Source organism: Haemaphysalis longicornis, unplaced genomic scaffold, assembly GCF_048455015.1.
Source record: "Haemaphysalis longicornis isolate Haplotype H1 unplaced genomic scaffold, Haemaphysalis longicornis Haplotype H1 scaffold_1, whole genome shotgun sequence".
Lineage (NCBI taxonomy): Eukaryota > Metazoa > Arthropoda > Arachnida > Ixodida > Ixodidae > Haemaphysalis > Haemaphysalis longicornis.
This window is the reverse complement of record NW_027526203.1, coordinates 301587621-301611762: the sequence shown is the minus strand read 5'-3', so window position 1 is coordinate 301611762 and position 24142 is coordinate 301587621. Positions and strand designations below refer to the sequence as shown.

General features: G+C 44.3%; 1 protein-coding gene across 1 annotated transcript; it reads left to right on the top strand.

The window, feature by feature from the left end:
* Positions 1-18495, top strand: Ttc19 (tetratricopeptide repeat domain 19). Its single transcript, XM_077680853.1, has 3 exons — positions 1-215; positions 5019-5202; positions 13741-18495. The coding sequence occupies exons 1-3, from the start codon at positions 64-66 to the stop codon at positions 14479-14481; spliced, it is 1077 nt and encodes a 358-aa protein (XP_077536979.1). The 5' UTR covers positions 1-63; the 3' UTR covers positions 14482-18495.
* Positions 18496-24142: the final 5647 nt, after the last annotated feature.

Below are 24142 nucleotides of genomic sequence, written 5' to 3'. Positions count from 1 at the left end.
CTCTAGTAAAAACGTAGAAAAGCGTCAGCGCTAAGGAGGCAACCTTGAACCGATCTTCTCGCAATGGCGTCGATGGCGTCGTCGTACCGGGTCCTCTTTCGCCTAGTTCGTCGCCCGTTTAATTACATCTTCAAGCAAGCTAATTCGCCAACTTCTCAAATTGGTTCGTCCGGGTTACCGCAAGTCACGCAGAGTTTCTGCCAACGGCTGCCAAGGTGACTGGGCTGCTTCCACTGGTTACGGGTTGAGCGACAGCCACGAGCGCGTCGTTGGCTGGTGCTGCGCTGATATGCGTACTGTGCAGTATTTAAGAAATACTCCGCGTTTTACTTTATCACTTGTGCCGGATAGATGCCTGAACAATGGCATTATAATGCTTGCTTGGCACGTCAAGCTGTCGTTGCGCACGAGGGAATTGCTGCTACTGCGAATGCGGGGAATCCATTTCATTGATCTTTGCAGGTAGAGCCAGTAAGCAAGCTAAGCTTAGTGGCTTTATCCTCATGGCGTATCGGCTGTTTTTGCTCTTGTTGGCGTTGCTTCACCTTGATGGACGGTCGTGTAACTGTTCCCACGTACTCGTGCCGCAATGTTTTTTATACGAAAATACCGGCGCAATTTATTAAGGTTATTAGGTCGAAATAATTCCACGCTGGTTATGTGTCTGCAAAACGTCCTTTTTACAGGTGAAAACAAAGTTGCTGCACGTGTGACATCATTTTCAAGTGTGACATTGTTTGGATCTAGTATTTAAGGGGACGCCTGACATCCGTTCCGAGCGTGACATTGCACGGCGAACTTGCCTTTTTAAACAACAGTTACGTGAGTGGACTGACAACAGTAAAAGCAAAAGCCAAAATTCTTTCGAAGTGCGCATGTTGAATTTATTACCTTTGGAAAGACCTTAGAAACCTTGAAAAGTCTTTAGAAAGAGACCATTGAATGTACTCGAAGTTTTGAGGAGGGGGACTAATATTAAAATTTCATTAAGGAATGTCGAGTGCCCATTTTATTTTCTAAAAGGTGGTACAAATTGTAGCTGGGTCTAATCTGTTAAATGTACTACCCCCCCTCCCCCCTCTCATATCTAACAATAACATGGGAGCGTTGACTGAATGGTACATCAGTTCCTTATCACGGTGGCAAATCATGAAGCAGGTGAGACTGTGCAGCTTGCACGTGGGAATGCCGTTTTGCCACCCGCCATGGGTAGCAATGCAACATGTGCTACAACCACCTGGTGCCTTTGGTTCTGCTTATTATTATTATTTTTTTTCATCTCAGTTGCCACTTCATGTGTCTATTGAAAAGCCAGATAAGCAAGTAGCTATACATTAGCATAAATAAATGCACAGAAGTTTGATCCAGCCAACAGTGTTTGATTTTCTCTGTGCACCTGCTGAAGTTGCAGGAAACAGCTTGCTGGCACTACAAAATAAAAGTCAATTTATTCGTGTCTCCCGGGGCTTCTGCAAAGGACAAACTTTGGCAGTAATGCTGCTGGAGTTCTCAGTTGTACTGGACAGTTCCAGCAATGCACCGGGGCAGGGAATGTTTGTACAGATCATTCTATTCTTTGTGGCTTCCTATACCTGATTGCCAGATATGTTGCGGAGACCAATCTTCCTTAGTCTTGACTTCATAACTTCGTTCTCATTTTCTATTATATTTATGCCCGCTTTGTGTTGTGGCCAAAGAAACACCATGATGTTGAGTTGTTGAAGACGCGCTTTAACTGTGTCGCCAGCATGCGTCGGTGGAAGGTCATGTTGTAAGTAAAGGTGTGAATCCTTCAAGGCCAACTGCCCCGAAATTTCATTTCGGCCAAATTTATTTTGAACGTGCAGTCTGTAGCACAAAGTCAACTGGGACATGACTGGTCACCCCATGAAATGCCTTGTTAACCAGTCAGAAGCATTTAAAATAGCTCCGTAGCAGATGATGCTGCACCTGCCGGTGCATCGCGCGAACAACCTTGAAGTGGAAGTGACATTCTGGCCAGCCACATAGCTGGAGGACAGGTCGAGTTCTGCTGGGCGTTCTTCTCCGAGGGCTGCCGTGCACGCATGCGAAGTGGTTACGCGCAAGCTTTCTCCCAAGCTGCTGGCCGGGTGCAATGTCATTTTAGCTTCGCCGTAATGGCTGCACTCTTAACAATTTCAGTTTCAAAATCGCAGATTTTTGATGGCCGCTTGTAGCTTGCAGGGGTGTATTTCAGCTTTGCAGCTGTGATATATTGTCTTGCTGTCCTCTTAGGCAGACTATATAAAAATACGGTTTTCAAGAGTTTGAAATTTTAACTACAGTTGGGATTCAAAAGGACTACCCTGAGAGTGGGGAACAAGTTCCTCATCAATTACATTAGTGTAAGTGTCAGCTGTCTGATCAGTTCAATCTCCCTTTATTCTGCATGAACACATTCAAATTAACATAATCAGTGAAGCGTTTCTGTGTGTGTGCCAAAAACCGTGCGGTGTTTTTTTAAGCGCCCATTTTGTTGTGCTAGTCTTGGCTACTTTGTTATCAGGTGCCGCTGCGACAGATGACCGGATAGCAGCAGCAGGGGGTGGTTTGCTTTTGGAAGAGCCCGAGCTCTTTACAACACACAAGCGAAATTGAGTGCTGTACTACTTAGACTGCTCTGCCTATGCCTAGTAGGGCTTGCTTGCGTGGTCACTGTCGTAAATCTTTTTATTGTACTTCAGACATGCAGGTGCACAGAGCTTGCTACGGTTTCTTCTACTGCTATATACTGGCTTCTGAACATTGTGAATTACCTCGAAAATTTAGATGAAGTCTCCCCACTACACTAATGGGTCACAAACTCTGAAAACACGAGCCCAGCGCTTTCTGGTAGAAGGCTGAAGTTTTGAAAAACGAGGCTCAAATTGCCAGCTTTTGTGCAAGCTAGGTTAGTTAGGTGCACGCTCAAGTTAGGTGCAAGCTCTGAGTTGATGATAGGAAAAAATATGAATGTTTCCACGTGCACCGTTATAAAATACCGTATTTAATTGATTCTAAGCACCCCCTTTTTTTCCACACGCGATGCCAAACATTAGGGAGGGTGCTTAGATTCGAAAAACGTAAGTTAACATCCCTCCCCCCCCCCCCCCCCCCCCCCCATTTTTCGTGGTGGTATCTTGATGAAAGGGGCACAAGAAATAATGTTTTATTTGGCAATTATAAAAAGAAAATGCAGACAGTGAACCCACCGCTTGCGTCTGATACTCAGTCACCCTCACTACAAACCGAGTCCGTTGCACCACGTGAGACGCTTCTGCCACTATCCCACAGCAGGTCGTCTTCCGTTCCTTCAAAGTGGTTTGAAATTGAACACTTCATAAACGACTTGGCCACAAAGTCAACTTGGTCCGCTTCCATGCTTCTTAAATGGTTCGCTTCCACGCTTCTTAAATCTGCGTTGCGATGGTTCATTAAAAAGGGGTGCTTAAGATTTGCATGTAAAGTTTTTTCGCAATTTTTTCCGAAAGTAGGGGAGGGTGCCTAGAATTGGGGGGTCCTTAGAATCGCAAAAATACGGTATAGCAGGCTGGAAATTCGGTCTTGATGCAATGCTAAAGGGGTATTTGCACGGAGGCGAAAATCCAACCCCTCCCAGCCCCACAGCTTAGAACATGACTGCCTGTCACGTCTTTGTGCATAAACATAATGGGAAGGTGGCAGAAGCGTGGTGGCTCCTTTCATAAGTGGAGGCTGCTCTTTAGGTGCGCTGTTGATGAATTTTATTACGTTTCCCAATGCCGGTGATAGGCCTTCAGATGACTTGGCGCTTTGGTAGCAGCCACCGAATGCAAGCCAGAAAGTTGTGCTTGACATGCTCACTACTTTTGTCTTCGGCGGCAACTCAGATAAAGGTCATGGAAAACATCCATTCTGCAGTGCGTGACCTGCAGAGTTGCCAGCTGTGAGATAAATCTTTCACCAGCAGCGTAGAAACCCTGCTGAAGCAGGGAACATTTGTGCAGCTTGGACAAACCATCTTTAATCCTGCGTCAGTGCTCTTGACGGCCGGTGTAGTCCACGCTTCTGCTGCTTGCACCCTATGTTTATGCACAGAGGCAGGACTTTTGCTGGCTTACTCGTAGATATGTAAGGTGCCGCTGATGACAGATACGGTGAGCACGCCGGGCCCAATTTTCTGGCAGGCATTTAGTGGCTTCTTGCAAAGTGCTAAGTTATCTGATGGCCAAGCACTGCCACTTGATAAAATTCATCAGCAGCACACCCAAAGAGTGGCCTTCATGCATGAAGGGAGTTGCCGCGCTTCTGCCGCTTGCCCCTCATCTTTATGCACGAAGGCTTGATGGCAGTCATGTGATAAGTGGCACGGTGAAAGAGGGCATGGAGTTTCACATTCACGTGAATACCCCTTCGTGCATCGCTGGGGATACTGCACATCCTATAACCACAGTGTCCATGAGCAGGCTTGCAGACCATGTGTCACTTTTCATAGTTGGGATGGTTTTCCGCTCTGCTGCATGGCTAATGAATGTTGTTGGTCTCCATCCCTCACTGTAACTGTTCTACCATTGCACTTTACCAAATGAACACTTGCACCATGCTCTCCGAGTTTTGTTCGTTACTGTCTCCCAAATTTTCAAGTAATTGGGAGCTGCACTACTGGTGGTGTTTTCTGCTCTGAAAACCACCAGTGGGGACCAGTGTAGGCTGCCATGTCAAATAACTTAAATATCCTAACAGTGAAGTCTACAATAAATGAGCCCTTGTAAGACTTTTTTTAGCAAACTATTCGTTCATTTGTGCGCAAAATTTTCACAAAGGTCTCGTTTTATGGTCGTATTTTCTTGCAGTTCAGTGGCGGCACTTACAAGGTTATTTAGAAATCAAATTAAAAAATGTTTTGGGGTTGTTTATGCACCTATGTTACCCAAAACGGAATGCTTTGCAGAAGGCAAGGCATTTGTTTTGGCCGCCAAGGTTTGTCATAGCAGCCAGGTAGGTTGTGTGCCTTACGATCTCTTTGCCTCTTCCTGTAGCTGCAAGAGCACAATGCTGGCGGGATTGCTGTCACTGCTCGGACTGCAGGAGCGCGAACCGGAGGACCCACTCATCCGCACCATTAAACTTGGTATCCTTAACCTGCAGCGGCAGGACTTCAACAAGGCTGAGTCTATGCTGCACTTGGCTCTCAAGATGGCCCAGGAGCGTGGAGATCACCAGGTAAGTGGGCAGGGTGTCCAAAAAGCAGTGTACACTGGTACAGCATGTCAGGGGAGTTGATATTTCAGCAGATTTAAAATAAAATTGCAGCTGCTTTGTGTGAGCAATCCACAAATTTAATTCAGAGTTTAAAGGCAACACACAACCTTTGATTTGTTCAAGAGGTTGGGCTTTTCGTCTCTCGCTACAATTTTGTAGAACAAGAAAACATTGCTGTTATCAATGAGAAATGCGCGTTTAAGGAGGCGAATTTTATACTTCCTGCTTCCTCCACCAAGGCAAAATGTCGTACCAAGGGCATGGTGATGTAGAGCACTGCACAGGCCCGGGCCGGCCCGAAAGCCCTTGCCGGGCCGCCCGAAGTCGATTATCGGCGGGCCCGGGCCGGGCTCGGGCTCGACGCCTTGGGCCCAGGCCGGGCTCGAGCTCGACGCCGTGGGCCCGGGCTGGGCTCGGGCTTGAATTCATAGGCCCGGCCGTTAATAGTTCCGACGTGAAGTGTAGAAAAGAGCATAAAAATGAACATTCTGAGTTTATTTTTACGCGCTTCTGATGTTTGTTGTACGCATTGTTTTAAAAACGTGTTTTGCTAGGTCTGATACTCACTGTACTGTTTTTTTTTTAATTACATTTCACGTACTGCATCAAGATTTTATATTTTGGTGTATTACAGACCAAAGGTGCGGTTGCAAGGAATGCCCTAGCGGGGAAGGAATTAAGACAACCTGGAGCTGTGCACCCATGCCTATGTACACGTGTGTTTTAGATGTCGCACCAATCCAAATGCGGCTGCCGTGGCCAGGAATCAAACTCGCGTGCTAGAGAAACACCACCGCTTAACAACCACTGCAGGTAAAATATTTCAGCGCACGCACACACTTGTGGATTCAAATGGGGAGCAAAAAATTTTACCAATACCAACTTGTGGCCGAAACAATCACATGAAATTGCCAAGAGTCTGATCATCACAGCTGATGGTGTCTCTGGTGTAAGATTACGAGCTATATTATTACGCCGATGTGGCGTGAACTGCACACAGTGTAAGCTAAACTACGTGCACTTTTAAACCTTTATTTTTTGCGTTTCAATTCCTAACGCGCTCTGATTGGCCGCTAAGGAGACACTGGACCAAATATAATAAACAAATTTTCTTTAGCGTCTAAGACCGGGCCTGGTCACACACAGCGGGCCCTCCCTAGGCTCAAAAATAAATGACCGGGCCCGGGACGGGCCTGGGCTTGAGATAACAGGGCCGGGCCCAGGCCAGGCTCACTTACGAATGCCCGGGTCCGGGCCGAGCCCGGGCACGGTCTTATGGGCCTGGGTTGTGCTCGGGCTTCACAAAGCGGGCTCAGGCTAGGCTGGGGCCTTAAAATGAGGCCCGTGCAGTGCTCTATGATGACGTATGAAAGGCAGTAGCCAAAATGACCACAGTCAAGAAGAAACTGGAAGTTGGGTATCACTAATAAGGCTAGTACCCTAGCAGGGCATATCACCATGTGTAATTAACACACATTTAGTTGAATAATAAGGTAAAAAACCAAGTGCCTTGATGTTTGCAGGCTAAATTTCTGAAGAGAATAATTTATGGTGCTGTTTTGTTAGATTTTTCACTAAGAAATTCACTAGAGAGCTACAGAATTGAAAGGAGTCTTTTATAGAAAATGACGGAATCGAAATGAGTCTGTACTAGTTAGTTATGGTTTTAGTGCCCTGTTCAAATATAGAAACACTTTTACTCTCTTTTGACGTTTTTGGAAAGACAGCCATCTTGACCCTTTGCAATCCGTTGTCGGGGCATGCCTGACAACGCAAGATGGCCGTAGCGGTCAGTTGTCGGGCTATGCCCGACATGGTTAAATTTCGCAGTTTTTCTCACTGCAATGTGCCCGCATCCTTTGTGTATATGATGCGCCATCTCTTGAAGGATAAGTGAACTTTGTTTGATGAAGTTTTCTTTTTTTTGCACTAGGATGCAGCAGAATGTTCAGAACGGTCTTTCTGGACTACAGATCATTTTCACGTGCCCGCTATTCGCTGAGAAGCATGGCCGCTTACTCATCACGTGCGTTTTACGGGGGTGCACTTAGCGATAGTGATGATGACTTCAGTGAGAAAGACAACTGCATGCCTCCATCAGTTATTGATGACAGTAATTCGACAGAAGCGAGTGACGAAGACCACGACGTTGGTGGAGACAGCATCGTGTGGATCATTACTCTGTGAGCTACACATTTTGTCGAAAGACAATGAAATGGTGGCAAAAGATTCTTTTCTGGCTTCTAGTGGTTTTCATTGTGCATAGTTTTATTTAGAGGCACACACAGCTGTAGAATCATGGTGAAAAAGAGCAACGAAATCTGCAGTACCGCCGCAGACTCGTCGAACAGCTGGTGGGTGATCTGAGGGCTCGAGCCAAAAATCTGGGCCTAGCTGCACAATTGGAGTGCGAGTAAAAACTAGATGGAACAAGGCATTTTATCTACAAGCTCCCAGGCTGGAGCAACAAGGACTGGGCTGTTTGTAGCGACAGAAAAAGAAAAGGAGGCAGGAGGGAAACTGTTGTTCTGCAAAAGCTGCAGTAAAAACTCTGGCCTGCACCCAGGAGAATGCTTCGAATGGTCTCACACGCTGCTCACATATTGGTAAAGGAGTTGCAAGCACAATAAAAAATAAAAAATAAATATGCTTTGAGCGTTTCTTCCTCAGTTCATGGTTCTTATCGCGGCGTTTGAAACTGGCAAAATAGCTGCAGACCGGAATGGCCGGAAATTGGGTAAAAGGTCCGGACTGCAAAGGGTGAAAGATTAAATTAACCATGTGCACAAAAGTATCCGTTACATAAATATTTTTTTAATGTACCATTGAGAAATGTTATCAAGACTGGGACTGGTATTTCTAATGTTCTGTATCGGGCTTCGTACTTTGTTAAGTAATAATGAAAATATAGAGATTGGGAAATGTTTCTCGAATTATCGAGGTGATATCATGTAAACGAGTCAGCTGAAGCAGCAGAGACGCTCGTGAAGACGTTTGCGGTGTCATTCGTGGTACGGGAATTGGTGAATCGTCCTTGAGCCTCTGTAGACAGCTTTCATCGTCCAATCCCACTGAGTGGACATGTGATAATTTTTGGTTGGTTATGTTGCTGTAGCAGTGTAAGGAACATTGGTATATTGGTGGTGCACTTCTGACTAGCTGTCATACTAACCGGCCAATTCTTTTGCATGGGTATTTGAAAATTGTGGGTGGGTATGTTGATGTCACTGACAAATGGGGATTGGTGAGTCAGCTTTGAGCTTCTGATGTCGGCTCTCATCGTCGTCAGCCGATCCCTTGAGTGGGTATACTATTACGCTTATATTTAGCCTGAACATCTAGTTACCTTAAAGGGGTACTCACACCAATTTTTGGGGTTAATATTACACAGTTTGCTTCCTTTACTCAACAGAATATCCTGGCTGAAATACGGACGGCCTGCAACGTGTTGAACATACTTTGATTTGGTCTCATTTATTGTGGCGATGGAACAGCGCGTGGAGCAACGTGCAGGAAATGGATGTCAGAGTGGCATTAATTTGTGGTAGGGAAAAGAAGGTGACGTAGCCAAGTGTCTCCGGCATTTGGCAGAAACTTGTGATGTCACTTCACATGCATAGACCGATCAGATGCGACTAAGCGCTGGCGTGTTCACGAACAGATGCACAAAGCCAGAGCTGCAGGCAAAACTGTTCCCCAAAAAGACACTCTTGCGAAAAATAAGGTTCCACATGCAGGAAAGGAGCCGGTAATATAGCTTAGAATTGCTGTAGAACTTTTCAGGACTTTTATTGAAGGTGGTCGTCAAATATCTGCCGTGATGGTAAGCCTAAACGCCTTCAGTCTGCTCAGCCGCTCAGCCCCGGTGGTGGGGCAGTTGAAACAACGCCTCCACCGGCCTCCGCAGTGATTTGACGTCCGCAGAAAACAGTGGGGTTATGGTGTGGCTCGGTCATACACGCCCTCCAGGCTGGAAATGATGGAAACCAAAACTGACGATTTTCAGGCCGTCCCAGGTAAATTAATTATTGATTGCTCAGGTATTTAAAGTACTGTTTCATGATTGTCAGGGCATCAAGCATCAATAAAAGTAATAAAAAGGGAACGTACAAATTCGGTGTTAGTACTTCTTTAATGTTGAGCCTAACGACATGCCAGGCAATATCAAACTCATCGTACGTTGAGCTGTGTATCAGCTATCGACATTTTCTGATTCGAAGGCCACAGTGTGGTTACTAGGTCCACCTTAGTCAGTTGGAGCCACTGAGCTGTTGTGGCATTGGGACAGCGTGGTTGTCTCGCATTCCGGAGGCCATGCGTTTGATTCCAGTCAAGACCAAAATTTACCGAATTTTCTTTCCAACTCAATTACTTTAGTTTTATTCTCTTCTCGTCATTTGCCATTTTAGGAGCCATTTCGCTGCCGCTGAAGCTGGCAGTGGCTTTTCTGCTCAGTGAGTCATACCCGTACTTCCATACCTACCAGTGTTGCAGAACGGGCAGCAACACTCACTCCATTCCATTTCCATTCTGAGGAATTATAACTTTCAGCAATTCCGTTCCTTTCAATTCCTCGGAATGCCAAAATTTTGTCCCTTCACACTCCTGGAATCGCCGAGAAGTTCAATTCCCTTTCTTTAATTCCTCAACGTCGAAACTTCGAAACTACCTCTCAGTGCTTGAATCTAATTACCGGTGAATGGAACATAGAAGTGACTTTATCACACGCCGCCTACAGTACTGCAGGAATAGGCATTCACGTTGCCTAAGCAGAGGGATGTTAGCAGCTTGGTGACACCTCGTGCAGAACAACCACCTTTTTAATTCATAAAGGTCCAGTATTCCCAATTCCTATTATAGCATTTGCATGATCACCGTGTTGTAATGGCTTGCTCTTGCGTGGCGCTAGAGGAAGAATACATTGCTGTTTGGTTGTTTTGTTTTTGCACAGCCTGTCACGTGTTACCTGGCTATGCGGTTCGCGTATAATCACACCAGTGCCATCACACTGCTGTAACTAACTCACAGGCATGTCGTCCGTACCTTGCCTACATCAGCATGCACTTGTAATCCTCGCATTGTAGAGAACTGAGCAGAAAAGCTATCAGGCCATTGCGAGGGACAGCAGGGTAGCGTCACGAAACAGTGTAGTTTGCATTCACCGTGCAAAAGTCACCACATCTTCCCCATTAACCACATTTTGCTTGTTGATTGTCCTGGCATTAACGTAACACTGCCTGGTCAATATATAGGACATTATTTAAGACCGTTGTCTTTACCCAGACACGAGTTAGCTCATTTTTCTGCACGTGTCTCTGCTGCGAGCACTCGGTGGGTGATTTCAGTCCCGCTGTCTCGCTCGTGTGCTTTTTTTTTTCTCACTTGCACGGTGAATATAAGCAATGTAGTGCCATGACCCGCTGCGAGCATCAAGAGGGACCCTGGAGCACATCGCTCTGTGAAGACAGAATAAGGAGGCGCAATGATTAAAATTTCACATTTTTTGTACTAAAACGGGAATTTTTGTACTTAACAGGAAATTTCGCATTTTTTATAATAAAACACGAATTTTATTGTTAAACTCAAGGCTCTTAACTTTCTGCGCTGCTACAGATGAAAGCAGAATTAAATACCAATAACTTTATCACTGATTGAGGGGGAGGATTTGTTCTCTTCGGGATACATTGAAACCCCTGACACCAGACGTGCAAAGTATAGGAGCGGTCACCGTGGGTGCCACTGGAAATCATTGAAGTAACAAAAGGAAAAGCGTATTCACACAAATGAAAAGAGAAAGACGTATAAAAAACTACCGGGGCACCTTAGCTTTCTCGTATGGTGTGAGAATCAGTTCTGTCTGAGTTATGTCGCCTAGTTATGTCGCTGACTTTAGTGTCGCTAAGTTCTGTCTGCTGAGTGTATGATGGTGCGAAACACGCAAGACAACAAACAGGCTATATTTTGACCTTTTTATCATCTCAACTTTTCCCCTTGCATCTTTTCCTTCTTCTATCTGTTATTATGACTAAGGGCTTTTGCCAGTCGCCCGTGTTAGGCCTATGTTCAGGCGTAACATTGGGTAACCTTATCGTTCAGCTTAATGGTGGGCCAAGCAACGTCAAATTCATTGCATGTCAAGCTGTGGGTATCGATTAGGGACATTAGACCTTCAAGCATGATGCTAAAATTAACATCAGGTTGCAGCATATCCGTGTCCTCCCCCCCCTGCTGAGTCAGCAGTTCAGCTGGTTGTATGTCAATGTTATCGTGTCTTTTCTTAGGCGACTGGCCACCCGTTGCCCAATAAAGATTTATACATACATACATCATTACCTTTCTTTGCTAAGCTGCATCTCGCGTACCAGCCGATGGGGATGCCAGGCCAGTGCATACCTGCATCCGCAACCAAAAAGGATGTCAGGCCGACACATAACTACATAACTACGCATACCCCCATTCGCAGCCACATAACGCATTGCAACCAGTGAGAACTTTGTGCCAACGTTTGTGGTGTCGTTTAGCGGTCATGCATAAAGGTATGGTGCGTTTTTCGCCACCTGAGCCGTGCAGTGCTTGAGCGATGCTCGGCCATAAACAGGCTCCCCGGCGTGCCAACCGAGCAAATACCCCACCTGCCTAACAGTGATATGTCCCTGCCTCACACCTGATAGCGCATATTCTGTCCGTGAAGTGAAACTTGTAAGCGTTAAGTTGAAAAGCAAACTACTAAACTGCAATGTTGGGAGTGTAGACGGATGACAAATACAGTCGTGGAACAGTTGTGTTAACGTTCTAGAATAACATGACCACACCGCAGTTTGACAGTGTAACAAGGTCCTAATGGCTTCCAATTGCTTTAAATTCTGCATTTTAATTTGGTGCATTACATTTTTTTTTTTATATCTGAGGCCTTCAGGTGTCATTTAAAATTATTGCTTGCAGTCTGCATGGAGGGGAAGGATGGTTGCGCTTGCTGCTGTAGGCTCTGGCGATCGAGCTGCACAGTACGATGCTAGTTGCACGGAGCTGCTGTTTTGTCGCCAAAAACATCTTACCCGTCTAGAACTCCTCTTTTGGTGGATTCGTTGGGAATCATTCACTGCTTTCATTGACGTGTTCACGTCAACCACCCAGAAACTAAAGGCAGCAATTGGCCGCTTTCGTTTTTCGTTGTGTTGATGCTACTTGAGGAGCCATCTTGAATGTAGATCCCAGCTAAAGATCAACACAACTCATCTAAAAATAAAAATCGGTCCATTCCATTTCAGGCAAAAGGTACCTAATTCCATTCCCATTCCATTTGTCTAACAATGGCATTCCTATGTCATTCCATCCCAGCGTCACGGAAAGGTGGAATGAATTCAGAGTCGTTCCAGTTCCAGAGTGGTAGCTTCGCAACACTGATGCCTACACGACATGTAGCATTGCAGAGCATTGGTGAAGAATGGCAAGGCCAAATTCTTGCTAGAAATATCTGGAAAGCTATTTGCCCATACCCACACACGCACACATTGCACATACTCATGCTAGGGACTTACCGAAAATAAATAGAATCTGCATGCCACATGCTATGGATGCAGACTTGCTTGTCTTTGCTTGCTCACTCGGGACATTCATATTTGCATATCGTGCACTTGGTGACCTGTCTGAGGCAAGATCAACTGCCTTTTTTTTAGGAGTGCTTAAAGTGAGCCTCTCAATAGCCAAAGAGAATAATGCCCTGAGGGAAAGCAGCAGCAATTCTTGGTTGTGTCATAATTTATTGGTGGCTATTTATTGATCTGATCAGTTTAAACCAGGAACTCTGTGTCGTGGTAATAAATAAATATATAATTTCATGCGGAAGACAAGCACCTAATTTCTAAAAGGATAAATTTTGTTGCTTTTGAGCTTGTTAAGCTGATTTGTTTCCAGTTTGCTTTGTCAACAGCTGCTGCAGAGTGTTGTTAATGTGTTTTTTCCCCACAGTTGCAGCTGTTTTGTCTCTCTAAGCACTCTCGTCATTCTTTTTATTTACCATTTTTGCATTATGCATACCATACCACAAGTAAGCTTAGCGTGTTTGTTTCCATGTAGCCCACTTTTGAGGAGTAATGTTTCCCGCATTACAAGAATGCATTACTGCTCTGATTGCTCAGTACTCCTTGAATTTGTGTCAGTGGTAATTTTGACTGGATACGTAGTTGGGTTCATCGAAACAGTGATTACAGACAATTCCAGTCTTACCACAATACACACAAAAGAAAAACTCCATAGATGCAGGCGTTTCTGTGTAAAGAAAATGGTTCAATTAATTAAACTCAGTGTGCTTATTTTTGACCCCTTTGTTCTTCATTTATTGCAGTTTTAAAATATGTGTATTGAACAAACTATTGGCAGTTGCTCGGTATGACAGCCGAGGGATTCCACAAAGGATTAGTGGGCATGTCACTGTGGTGAATTTCAAGAAGTACTTGGTTGCGCTGACGGAAATTTTTGTTTTGTGTGTGTGTTGTGCAGGCCGAGACATACATCTTTGACATCCTGGCCAACGTGGCTTTTGAAAAGGGCGACTACAGCAAAGCTGAGAAGCTCTTTGTGGAGGTGATGCAGCGGTCCATTGCCTCTGGAACATCGCGCGATGATAATGCCATTGTCGAAATGTCGCTGAAGCTGGCCGAGATTTATGACCACCGCAAGGACGCCAAGAAGGCCGAGCAGGGCTACCGCTTCTGCATCGACACACAGGAGAAAAAGCTGGAGAAGACCGACTACCTGGACCGGCTGTCCGAGCTGAGTGATGTAGAGAGGGACACGGTGGTGCTGTGGGCACGGAGCACAGAGGCCTTTGGGCGGCACCAGCTGGAGCAGGGCAGAATCCTGGAGGCCCAGAAGTGCTTCGAGGACGCGCTCACCGTCTCCGAGAAGGTGAACGGCCTGGAGCACGAGGTGACACTCTCCCTGCTCAATGATGTCGGCACTGTGGCGTCCATGCTCCACGACTATGAGCGAGCACTGAGGCTACTTCGGGAAGCGATCGCGCGTGGCCGCAACCTCAAGTCCAACAACCTGGCCGTGTTCTACTGCAACCTCGGCGGCATACTCATGGAGGAAGGGCGGAGCTATGCAGAAGCCGAAGATGCCTGCCGGGAGGCGCTCAAGTTGGCCAACCGAACAAACAACGGGGAAGCAGCCGTCAGGTCCCGCGAGTGCCTGGAGGAGCTCAAGAAACGCGCACCTCGGGCAGTATTCGTAAGGTGACTCCATGTGGGTATCGGCACCCTGCAAAGTATTATTTGGCTTTTGGTGTTCCTTGCTGATGTCCTGTTTCAGGGCAAGTTTCGACTGCTGGCCTGTCAGCAGCTCGAGTAACTGGTTAGCGTCTAGTCACAGATGTGTGTAGTGGCGAGGTAGGTGAGCTGAGAAGGGCATTTTGTCAGGGTTTGCTGACTGGGTGAGCATAGCATGCGGTAAGAGATCGCTTTTGCACTCCTCTTGGCAACACTACCTTTCCTTCGATATAGGGCTTGAGACATAGCGTGTATAAACTGTGGAATGTTGATATGCATTTATTGCTTACATATACTATTTATTTATTGAAGACCTGTTGCTAGCGGAAGAAAAGCCGAGTTGAAAACGTTCTATATTTTTCTGGACAGGTAATGTAGCTTAGTGTAGCGGCAGTTTGTCGTATAAGTATATTTTACAAAATGTATGGTGTAGTTCATTGCACAAAGCACCGTCACCTTACTGGCACTGCGTGCATCCGTGTCTGAAGCTTAGTGTGGCATGCATAGAAAAGTGTGCGCCGTCTAGCAATAATGTTTAAGGCTTGGTAGGGGTCACTTTGACACGCTGCTGCACTTTGACATGCTGCAGAGCCATTGAGGTTGTAACTCCGCTATAATCTTGTAAAGTTTATTCTTATTCATTACGAGTCCAGAAAAGGTGAAAAACTTGTTAACATATACTACTGTCACTACTACTTGGGCTATATTACCTACTTGACTGCTACGTTTCTCCTACCTTTGTGCACCTTGTGCCAAGTTGTTCTGCATGTGTTTTTTTTTTTTTCCCCGCCCATCACGATTGAAGTAAATGCTTGTGTACATATGTGTAATGCACTGTAATGCTTTGTGAGCTGTGCTTGTTTTGTTTGTTTTAGAACATGTTTATCTACACAATCAGAGTTTGCCATAATTCAGAAAATGGCACCCCCTTTTCCAGCGATGCATTAGTAAGCGGTTGAACACATCAAATACAGAGCTGAAGAGGGTGCTACAGCAGCGTCTACGGCTTTACATTTTCCTTTATATTATGCGTTATGTTATCTGGCAGCGTCTCACACAAACAACCTTATAAAACTCCACCTTAGAAGTAACCTGTACACGATGTTTTTGTGGCTCAACTGTAGCAGCTAGCTGTGGATTACCGTAGTACAAAACAAGTGTGCTTGCTTAAATGTGATGGGAGTGTGCATACGTGCACTTGCTGCCTCAAATGCATGAAAAAGGAAACCCTGCCTAAATTGTTTACTGGTTTGCATTCATGTTCTGCGGAATCAATTACTCTCCACTCTTCCTCTTCCCCCCTTTTAGCACCAAGTTTAATGGCGATACTTTCTTGGGACACTTCTGTTGCAAATTTGGTTAACACTGTGGTGAGCACTACAGCAGTAGTATTTTTTCAAGGCATCGAAGGATTTTAGTGTATTACAAGCCAATATTTTCACCTAACTTGCTGTTAAAAAACAATGATCATAAATAGAGGCCGGATTTTAGGCAAATGCCTATTTTGTTCCTTGCGCTCCTACCGCTTTGGTATATGAGAATGAGTTGGAGGTTAAGAAGGGCTTTTATAGTATTTTATAGTGCCTATAAATGCGTATTTTGATGTTTTTGCCTAAATGCCTATTTTCAAAAGCAGCGCCTATAAGAACACTGTTAAACCTCACGTGTTGCTTTTGAGTGCAGTTTGAGGTCGTTATTCATGTTACCAGGCAACATTGGCTCTTCTGAACGCCGTGGTGTTCAGCCTAGTCCTCTAGTTCAACCAACTCCCAAAAACAACTGCTAGCATCAGAGAAATGGGATGCGCCAGCCAGCATATGCCGTCGTGCTGACATGGCACGAGCAGCAGCTGAACGGGAAACTGCTGAGAGCCATCAGGGGAAAGGAGGCGAAGAGCAAAAGAAGAAAGGAAAATGCGATTTACGCGCAACTTTTGAAACTAGAAAGTTCGGGAGAAACTCCTATTATGAACATTGCGCTAATTCTCCATGCACAGCAAAGAATCGCCGCTGTTACTGAAGGACCAGTTGCCGAAAAGGCACGTGCAAAGTTATAATCGGTTTTGGACAAGAGCGAGGGGTTTTCTGTCCTTAAAGAAGCTTCAGAAGACCTTGCTGGTGAGCACTCTAGGATCCGACTGTCGGTGAAGTCATTGAATGTTCCCAAGTGTAACCGTGTTCCCATAATATCTGTTGCCGTAGAGCATTCCTTCTCAACGTAGAAGCTCATGCTCAGTGACGAGAGGCACAATTTTGAATGAAGAAATCTGGAGATGGGGGTAGTTTGCAATTGTTTCCACAATTTTCACAACAATTCTTAGACTTAAGTTTTGCGTGCTCTCCAAATAGATTTCTTCAAACATGATCAGTCGCATCCTCGTTTCTAGAAGCATACTCAAATCCAACTCTATTTTCAATGCAATGGTTGAGTATCCAACACACCTTCGTTACCAGATCACTCCTATATTGAAGAGATAACGGCAAAACATCACCGCGCAGCTGCATTTCCTTGCGCCTTAAAATTCACCATCTAAAATACTCTTTTCCATAAAAAGTCTGTTCGGCTGCTAAACACCTTTCAGAAAATGCTCTGCAAATGTGTGGAAGTGTATTTGGTAGTGTTGGGACATCTTGCCTGTACAATTCTGGATAATATCATTGTATACGTGGCTTTTTCGAAACACCATTTTTTGTTGCTGTTTCGAAAAAAAAAAAAAGTGAAAGTTTTCAAAAAGAAAAACATTACCATCTGTAGGAAACAACCTTGTCAAGCTCACTTGTAAGAGTAGGGGTGTCTGAACAAAACATAAATGTGTGGGTGGAGCTGTGTTACATTTTAAATTGGGCACTATATAAAAACATGCCATGTAAACATACAAGTCCTGGTTGAGACACATACGTAAGATAGCATTCCAGATGCTTGTTGCCTTCATGTTGCAAGGACATATGTCGCACATGTATGCAAATATTTTTGTATAGCAAAGTTTGGAAGTACTAAGCTGAATTAGAGTAGGGGGATACACAAAAATAAGCATCAAATTTGGGGCCAAATAACAATTAAATTAATATGGTGCAGATGAAGCCAGTGATCGAAGTGACATGGAAATATTGTTGGCTGGCACATCTGGCGAAGCCTACATATCGTTACCATTTGCTAGAGAAAGCGAAAGAATGGTGTGTTGTGTTTACTGCATGTTCTCAGTTGATGCGTGCAGTGATTCTTATTGAGTAGTTTTTTTCTTATGTAGGCATATTTAGTGATACGCCAATAGGGAGTTACAGTGACATGTACAAAATAAAAAAAGGTCATTTATTGATTGAAGCTTTCACTGCGAGACGTATAGATTGTGACTGCTGAAAATTCGTCAAGATTCAAGTTCAAAGTAAGGATTCTTCTTAGGGGGCAGGTGTGTAGAGAAACTGTTGAAGTACAATTAAGAGCTTTCTGAATCACTGCAGTTTTTATGTTTGGGACATGTGTTGATAATGAACATTTCAACCAAATTGATGTGTAAAAATCACTTCAAGATTTTGGAAGCGCAAGCACAAGAGGTTACCTATGTGCAAAGGAAGGGAAAGAAAGTTCTGCACAACAAGCAAAAATGTTCGAGCTTCTGCTTTGTTACCATGCTTATCTTGAAGTGAACTTGTAGACTCTGCATGTGAACTAAATTTTGCCTTTATAAATGGTACGTATATTGAGAAATGTAATGTTAGTTATTCTCCAGTTTACAGTTGTATGTGTACGTCAAGTTTCATTTTGCCCCTTCTTTAAGTAGCCTCCAGTTCCAGGACTTGAGTCTGCTCCGCGGGAACACCGTTTGCACGTTACAAAATTGGGCTGGCTGTACAAAAAAAAAGGGACATGCAGTGTACTTTTGTCGTATTATTGTGAAGTAGGCTTGCAATGAAGTGATCAGTGTGTCGTCTGCACGTAGCCTGTATTTTTGCTAGTGGCTGAAATAAAAGCAAATGCCTACTTGTGATTCGTGGTGAATGCTGTAGTATTAATGTCGACACAGTTGCATGAAGTGACCAGCATTTTAAACATAGTCATAGCCAGTAATAAGAAATGTTAAAAATATAAAAAATATATAAAAAAATATGCAAGCAAGCTCTGAAATGTACAGCCTAACTGTTACGAATCTGTTATAACTGCAGGTCAAAGTCTCTTGAGAATAAGGGCAGGTAGTTTCGTTAAAGCAGGATGTAATGTCTCTCATGGCTGTTTCTGTCTGCTCATGCAGTAATTACATTTATGGCATTAAAAGTGGCAATTTGAAACTAAAATAAAAGAAGGCCATTCAGGAGCCAACTGTTATGCCTCCTACTCCACTGTTGCAAAATCGCCCCATGATGATCATTTTTGGATGTCAGTGGTAGAACCATTTGGCAGTGAAGCAAGTGTTAAAGAAGTGGCCCGGAAGAAAGGGAGCCCATTTGAAATTAAAAAAAATAAAACATTTGAAAAAGCTCGAAAACTGCTGGAATATGTGAAATGTGAATGAGGACTTGGGAATATTTGCATGTTCTTTCAGGTAGTGCTACTGAACCCTGACCCTGGCGTAATGGTACTGAGGGCACCATTCACACACGCAGTCAGTGTATTGCTGGGAAATGTAGTGTGGTTGATATTGTAAGACAGTACTGGCCAATGCAGTGTGATCTTTAAGACATCTTTTCTGCCAAATAAGTAACTAGTTGAACACAGAGTACCCACATCCCACGAGTTTGCTTGTGGTTCAAACTCTTATTTACCATACGGCTGCAGAAATTTTCAATAGACTGTGTCGGGCACAGCGTCTATACACTTAGGTTGGCAATCCACGAACGGCTAGAATTATTAGCCAGCAGGCACTGTGCGGAACAAACTCCACTCTTGGTGCATGTTTTTCTTACTTTCTTTCCTAACTAAACATCAATAAAAAAAACCAGTTCCACTAGTCCCCTATGCTTTCCTCGGCATTCTGGACAGATGGCTTCCCTTTTCATATTCAATGAGCCCCTCATTCCTAATCACATTAAGGTCATACATTCAAGGGCCGCAGTTCTGGAAGCCTTGGTGCCCAAGGTGGCAAAAGAGGGCTTCCTGCCAGTCGACTGCTTGGCTGTAGACACTTCAGTGCAAGATTCAGCCACAGTACTAAATACCACCCTCATACAGTTATATTGATGTACATACCCCAGAAGGTGGTGGACAGCACAGTCACCCATCATCAGCAGCAGCATGGGTCCACTGCAGGATGAAGGTCCCCTCCAAAAATTTTCAGCCACAAATTTTCAGGCCCGGCAAATTTTCGCAAGTTTGCCGGGCCCTTCCTTTTCCCCAAATTTTCTTAATTCATCCCTCCATCGACTTCTTTGTCTTTCCCCGTTTTCTTTACCATCCGTTGGCCACCATTCCATTAATGAACGGCCCACCTGTTGTCCTTCATCTACATTACATGACCTTCCCAACCTCATTTCTTTCACTTAACCTGAACTAGAATATCTTCAACTTGCATTTAATCCTGAAATCAGGCTGCTGCTTTCTTGTCTCTGAGCATTTCACCTAGCATTTTTCGTTTTACGGCTCGTTTGGTCGAAATAAGTTTGCTTTCAAGACACTTAGTGAGACCAAGTTTCTGCCCCACGTGTCATCATGGGAAGTGCACAGTGGTTGTATACGAGATCAGAGTTCACAGGTCCTGTAAAGCCTTGAAAACCCTTGAATTTAGAAGGGCCAGTTTCAAGGCCTTGAGAGTCCTGGAATTTTTTAACGGTCCTTGAAACCCCTTGAGTTTTGCGGTGATAAACAATAACTTTGTCTTTTACAGGAAGTTACAATGTTTGCACGGCTCTTTGCATGGAGCAAACAGCAGTACAAATTCAGGGTTTCGCCACATCAAACGAACGCAAATCGCTTAAAATGCACGCCTTGCAGGAATATGTTTGACATTTTGTGAGTGGGAGAGTCGGCGATAAGAAGCCATGACACGTGAAGACAGGAGGTAGTAGGCCCTTAAAAGTACCTGGTGCCGTGCACGAGTACTCGATACATCCATGCCGTCCGTCCCAGTACAGTCATTACGTGGAAGGTGCATGAATTGGTGACAGATTTTGTGGGCGTTAAAGGAGGCAATGCCTTGCCCCTACTTAAGTTTCTAATTGCATGCAAATGACCTCTTCACTAAAATGTTCCCAGATAGCAAGGTGGCAAAGGCCTTCTGTCGTGGAGAGAAACAGTGCACTAACGCAGCATGATGTTCTTTGGCCACTTTTTATTTTTCTTTCATCGGCGCAGTGAGGGATAGAGAAGTGTGACTGTTATGTCATTGTTTGATGGGTCTTCAAATGATTACTTACATTGAAGGAAGTAGATACAGTAAAACCTCGTTACAAGCAACACTCAAGGGACCCAAGAAACGTGTCTCTTCTAACCAAGGTCTCTTGTATGCAATGTAGCTAACATGGGGAACATGAGAAAGCGAACCAAACCGCTTTCATTCAAATGTCTCTTATAACCAAGTGTCTCTTGTAACAGTGTCTCTTGTAACGGAGTTTTACTGTATTCCAAAATCTGAAACCTCAGAAAAAGAGCAGCTTGCAGGAGCAAGGCAGTTGAAAAGACTTATCGTCGAGGAGGAGACTGGCAACATGAGAAAAATAAAGGCAGAGCTTGGAGCAACAGTTGCCGATTTAATATTTTCAGCTGATACCTGCGCTGACAAAGTAAGAGATTCAGGCAACATTGCGCACGCTTGAAATCCTTACGATTGAAATCAAATAGCCTGCGAAAAGCAGCAAGAAAAAAAAAAACCCTTTAAACAGCAACCAAGAAATAAAAATAAAGCTGGGGGAGCTTTCACGAACTCGTTAGTACTGACCTAAATTTTGTGTGCTAATGTTCTTAGCTATTGCACAACAAGCAACTTTTGCATTGTGTTGAAAAATACAAAGCAAACTTTTGTATTGTGTTGAGATTATTTCATGGCCCACATTACATGTAATCCTTGTAAACTGGTCCTTCAAGGACCACATTACAAGGTTTTTGTAATGTGGGTTTTCAAGGACTCTGAAGGACCACATGTAATGTCGTCCTTGAAAGTCCTTGAAAACCCTTGAATATTTTCTTTTGGGGCCTGTACAAACCCTAGAGATGTTTCAGTGACAAAGGCAGCTTTCTACCAAAAATTTTGGAATGCTTACCGAAAGCAGCCTAGCCAGTATTAATTCTGTGCCTAATTTCCTTCTATGATTTGGGTCATTACTGACATTTTTCCTAAGATAGTTATCATCATCCACTTGTTTAGTATTGCATTACCTATCTTGAAGGGGCACCTCACTGTATGTCTGTTCAACATATCTTCAATTTTATTGTTTATTTTTAACCCCGCCGCTAAGATTTTGGAGTGCTGATGTTGAAGCAATCTGTGCAAAATTTTGTGGGACTGTCTCAATAACACGTCACCTCCATCATGTCACTCAGGTATTCCGTACATAATCCCCTTATTTCCCAATGAAGTTTTCTGAATACCCTCTCCCGACAGAGTGTAAACAGTTGCTGCAAGGTTGTGTCTCCATGCCTGAAACCTTTTTTTTGCCCTCTTTTGTGGGAGGCAGGGAATTCGAGGCGTAACCAGAAGGCTTGGGTTCAGTCCCAACTCCGACTGTGCATTTTTTTCACTTTAAACGGATATTAAATGTGTACTAAACTTAATGTAAACAAAATTGGTCAACAAGCTTTATTTGGTGTTCTAGACTGCTGGCTTTCTTTTCTATGTGCATGTATGCATGTGTGTATATATTTACTGGTAAGTTTCAGAACTTTTGCTCTCACTTCTGCTCTCTGCCACTGTAATTAATCGAAATAGAGAAGCAGGGACAGACCTACGTTCAAATTTTTGTAAACTCTGGGGAGGCTGAAGTCCCATAGGCCCTTTCCCCCCAGGGATACACACCTGCAAAGGAGCCATGCACTCAAAATACAAGTTTGTTCTATTTGAAAGATTTGGTGTTTTATAGTTTCCCCGGCACTTGTATGGCAGCAAACAATGCTTCACTCACTCAGAAATTAATCAATTTAAGTTAAGATTCTCCCGCCAAATGGTGTGTTTCATGACATTGGCAATGACGTAACAAGGACAGGTCTTCAAGCGAATATTAGTGCACTGTTAGGCTCTGCAGTGGACTGCGGAGCCTTGTTTACCGTCAGTTTTCCTAGATGGCGCAATCATACTGCACCTTCACTTTGTTTCTGACCGTATTTGCACCTGGCTTGTTTTTATTATCGTAGAAAGTAGTCATTTCATGAAATATGGGGTATGCTCGACAAACTGAGTCACATAAGACAATGTCGCTTACGCCAATTGGCCAGTGTCATGTGAGCACCGAACTGCTGTGCAGCTAGAACGAGCATAGTGCGCGCAGTACCAACAGCAGTATGCTCTGGTACCCGCCGCGGTGGCTCAGTGGCTAAGGCGTTGTGCTGCTGAGCACGAGGTCGCGGGTTCGATTCCCGGCCGCCGCGGCTGCTTTTCTGATGGAGGCGAAAAGCAAAAACACCCATGTGTACGAGATTTCGGTGCACGTTAAAGATCCCCAGGTGGTCAGAAATTAATCCGGAGCCCTCCACTACGGCGTGCCTCATCGCCTGCGTTGCGTCGGTGCGTTAAACCCTACAATCAATCAATCAGTACGCTCTGGTACTTGTATGTTTTCGCGCACCTTCATAACTTTCATTGTATACCCCACCATTCTTACTGCTATAAAATAAATAAGCATTACATATAAGCAAAAATAGCTCATTCTGCAAGCTTATAAGCCCTACCTAACTTGCATTTGCCGGCCTCAGCCAATCGCACGGCTGTGCATATGACGTCATATCAGGAAATGAGCTGGTGTGTCGCCTGGCCATTCCCTTTTTTTTCCTAATTATTGTTTGAGTTAAGTTCACGTTAAAAGTATCGTAGTATGATTCTAACAAGGCAGCCTTTCAAATGAACCAAACTTGTGTTTTGTCTGTATGGTCCCTTTAAGCTAAAAAAATCACCAGGATTTTCGTGGTTTAATAACGTTACAAGTGCATCTCGATCACAACTCGAAAAGGATCAACAAACTTATTGAAGAAAGGTGCTCCTGCAGGCAGCCAGATTCAGTCTCTTGAAGTCCCTCTTCTCGAAATTATGGTACAAAACGGATCACGTGGTTTAAGGGCTTCAATTTTAAGTGTGCAAACATCATAACACTTAAAAACAAATAGTGTTTTCTATTCAATTTGCAGTGCAGTTTTATGGCTTGAAGTGTTCAAATGTTACAAAAACTAAGAATTTGCAAATTCTTATAAGGAAATAAAAGTTGTGTCCACCACATGACATGGGCATTTTTCCAGCTTCAACGCATGGGCCCTTTCCATGAACCCTTGGGTTGGACTTTTAGCACAACACTGCAGCTATGCAGACAAGCCTTGCATAGCCCATGCAAAAACCAAGCATGAGCCAGCTAGTGCATTGAAAGTAAAATGCTGTTTGCGCGTAAACTTTAAAAGCCAAAAAAAGGTGTGTTGCCAGTATTGGCACGAGCAACCAAGAGTCACTGCCTGTTGGCTGTACTTGCAATGAGACGTCTGGTCATTCATACCAGCCACTGGCATGG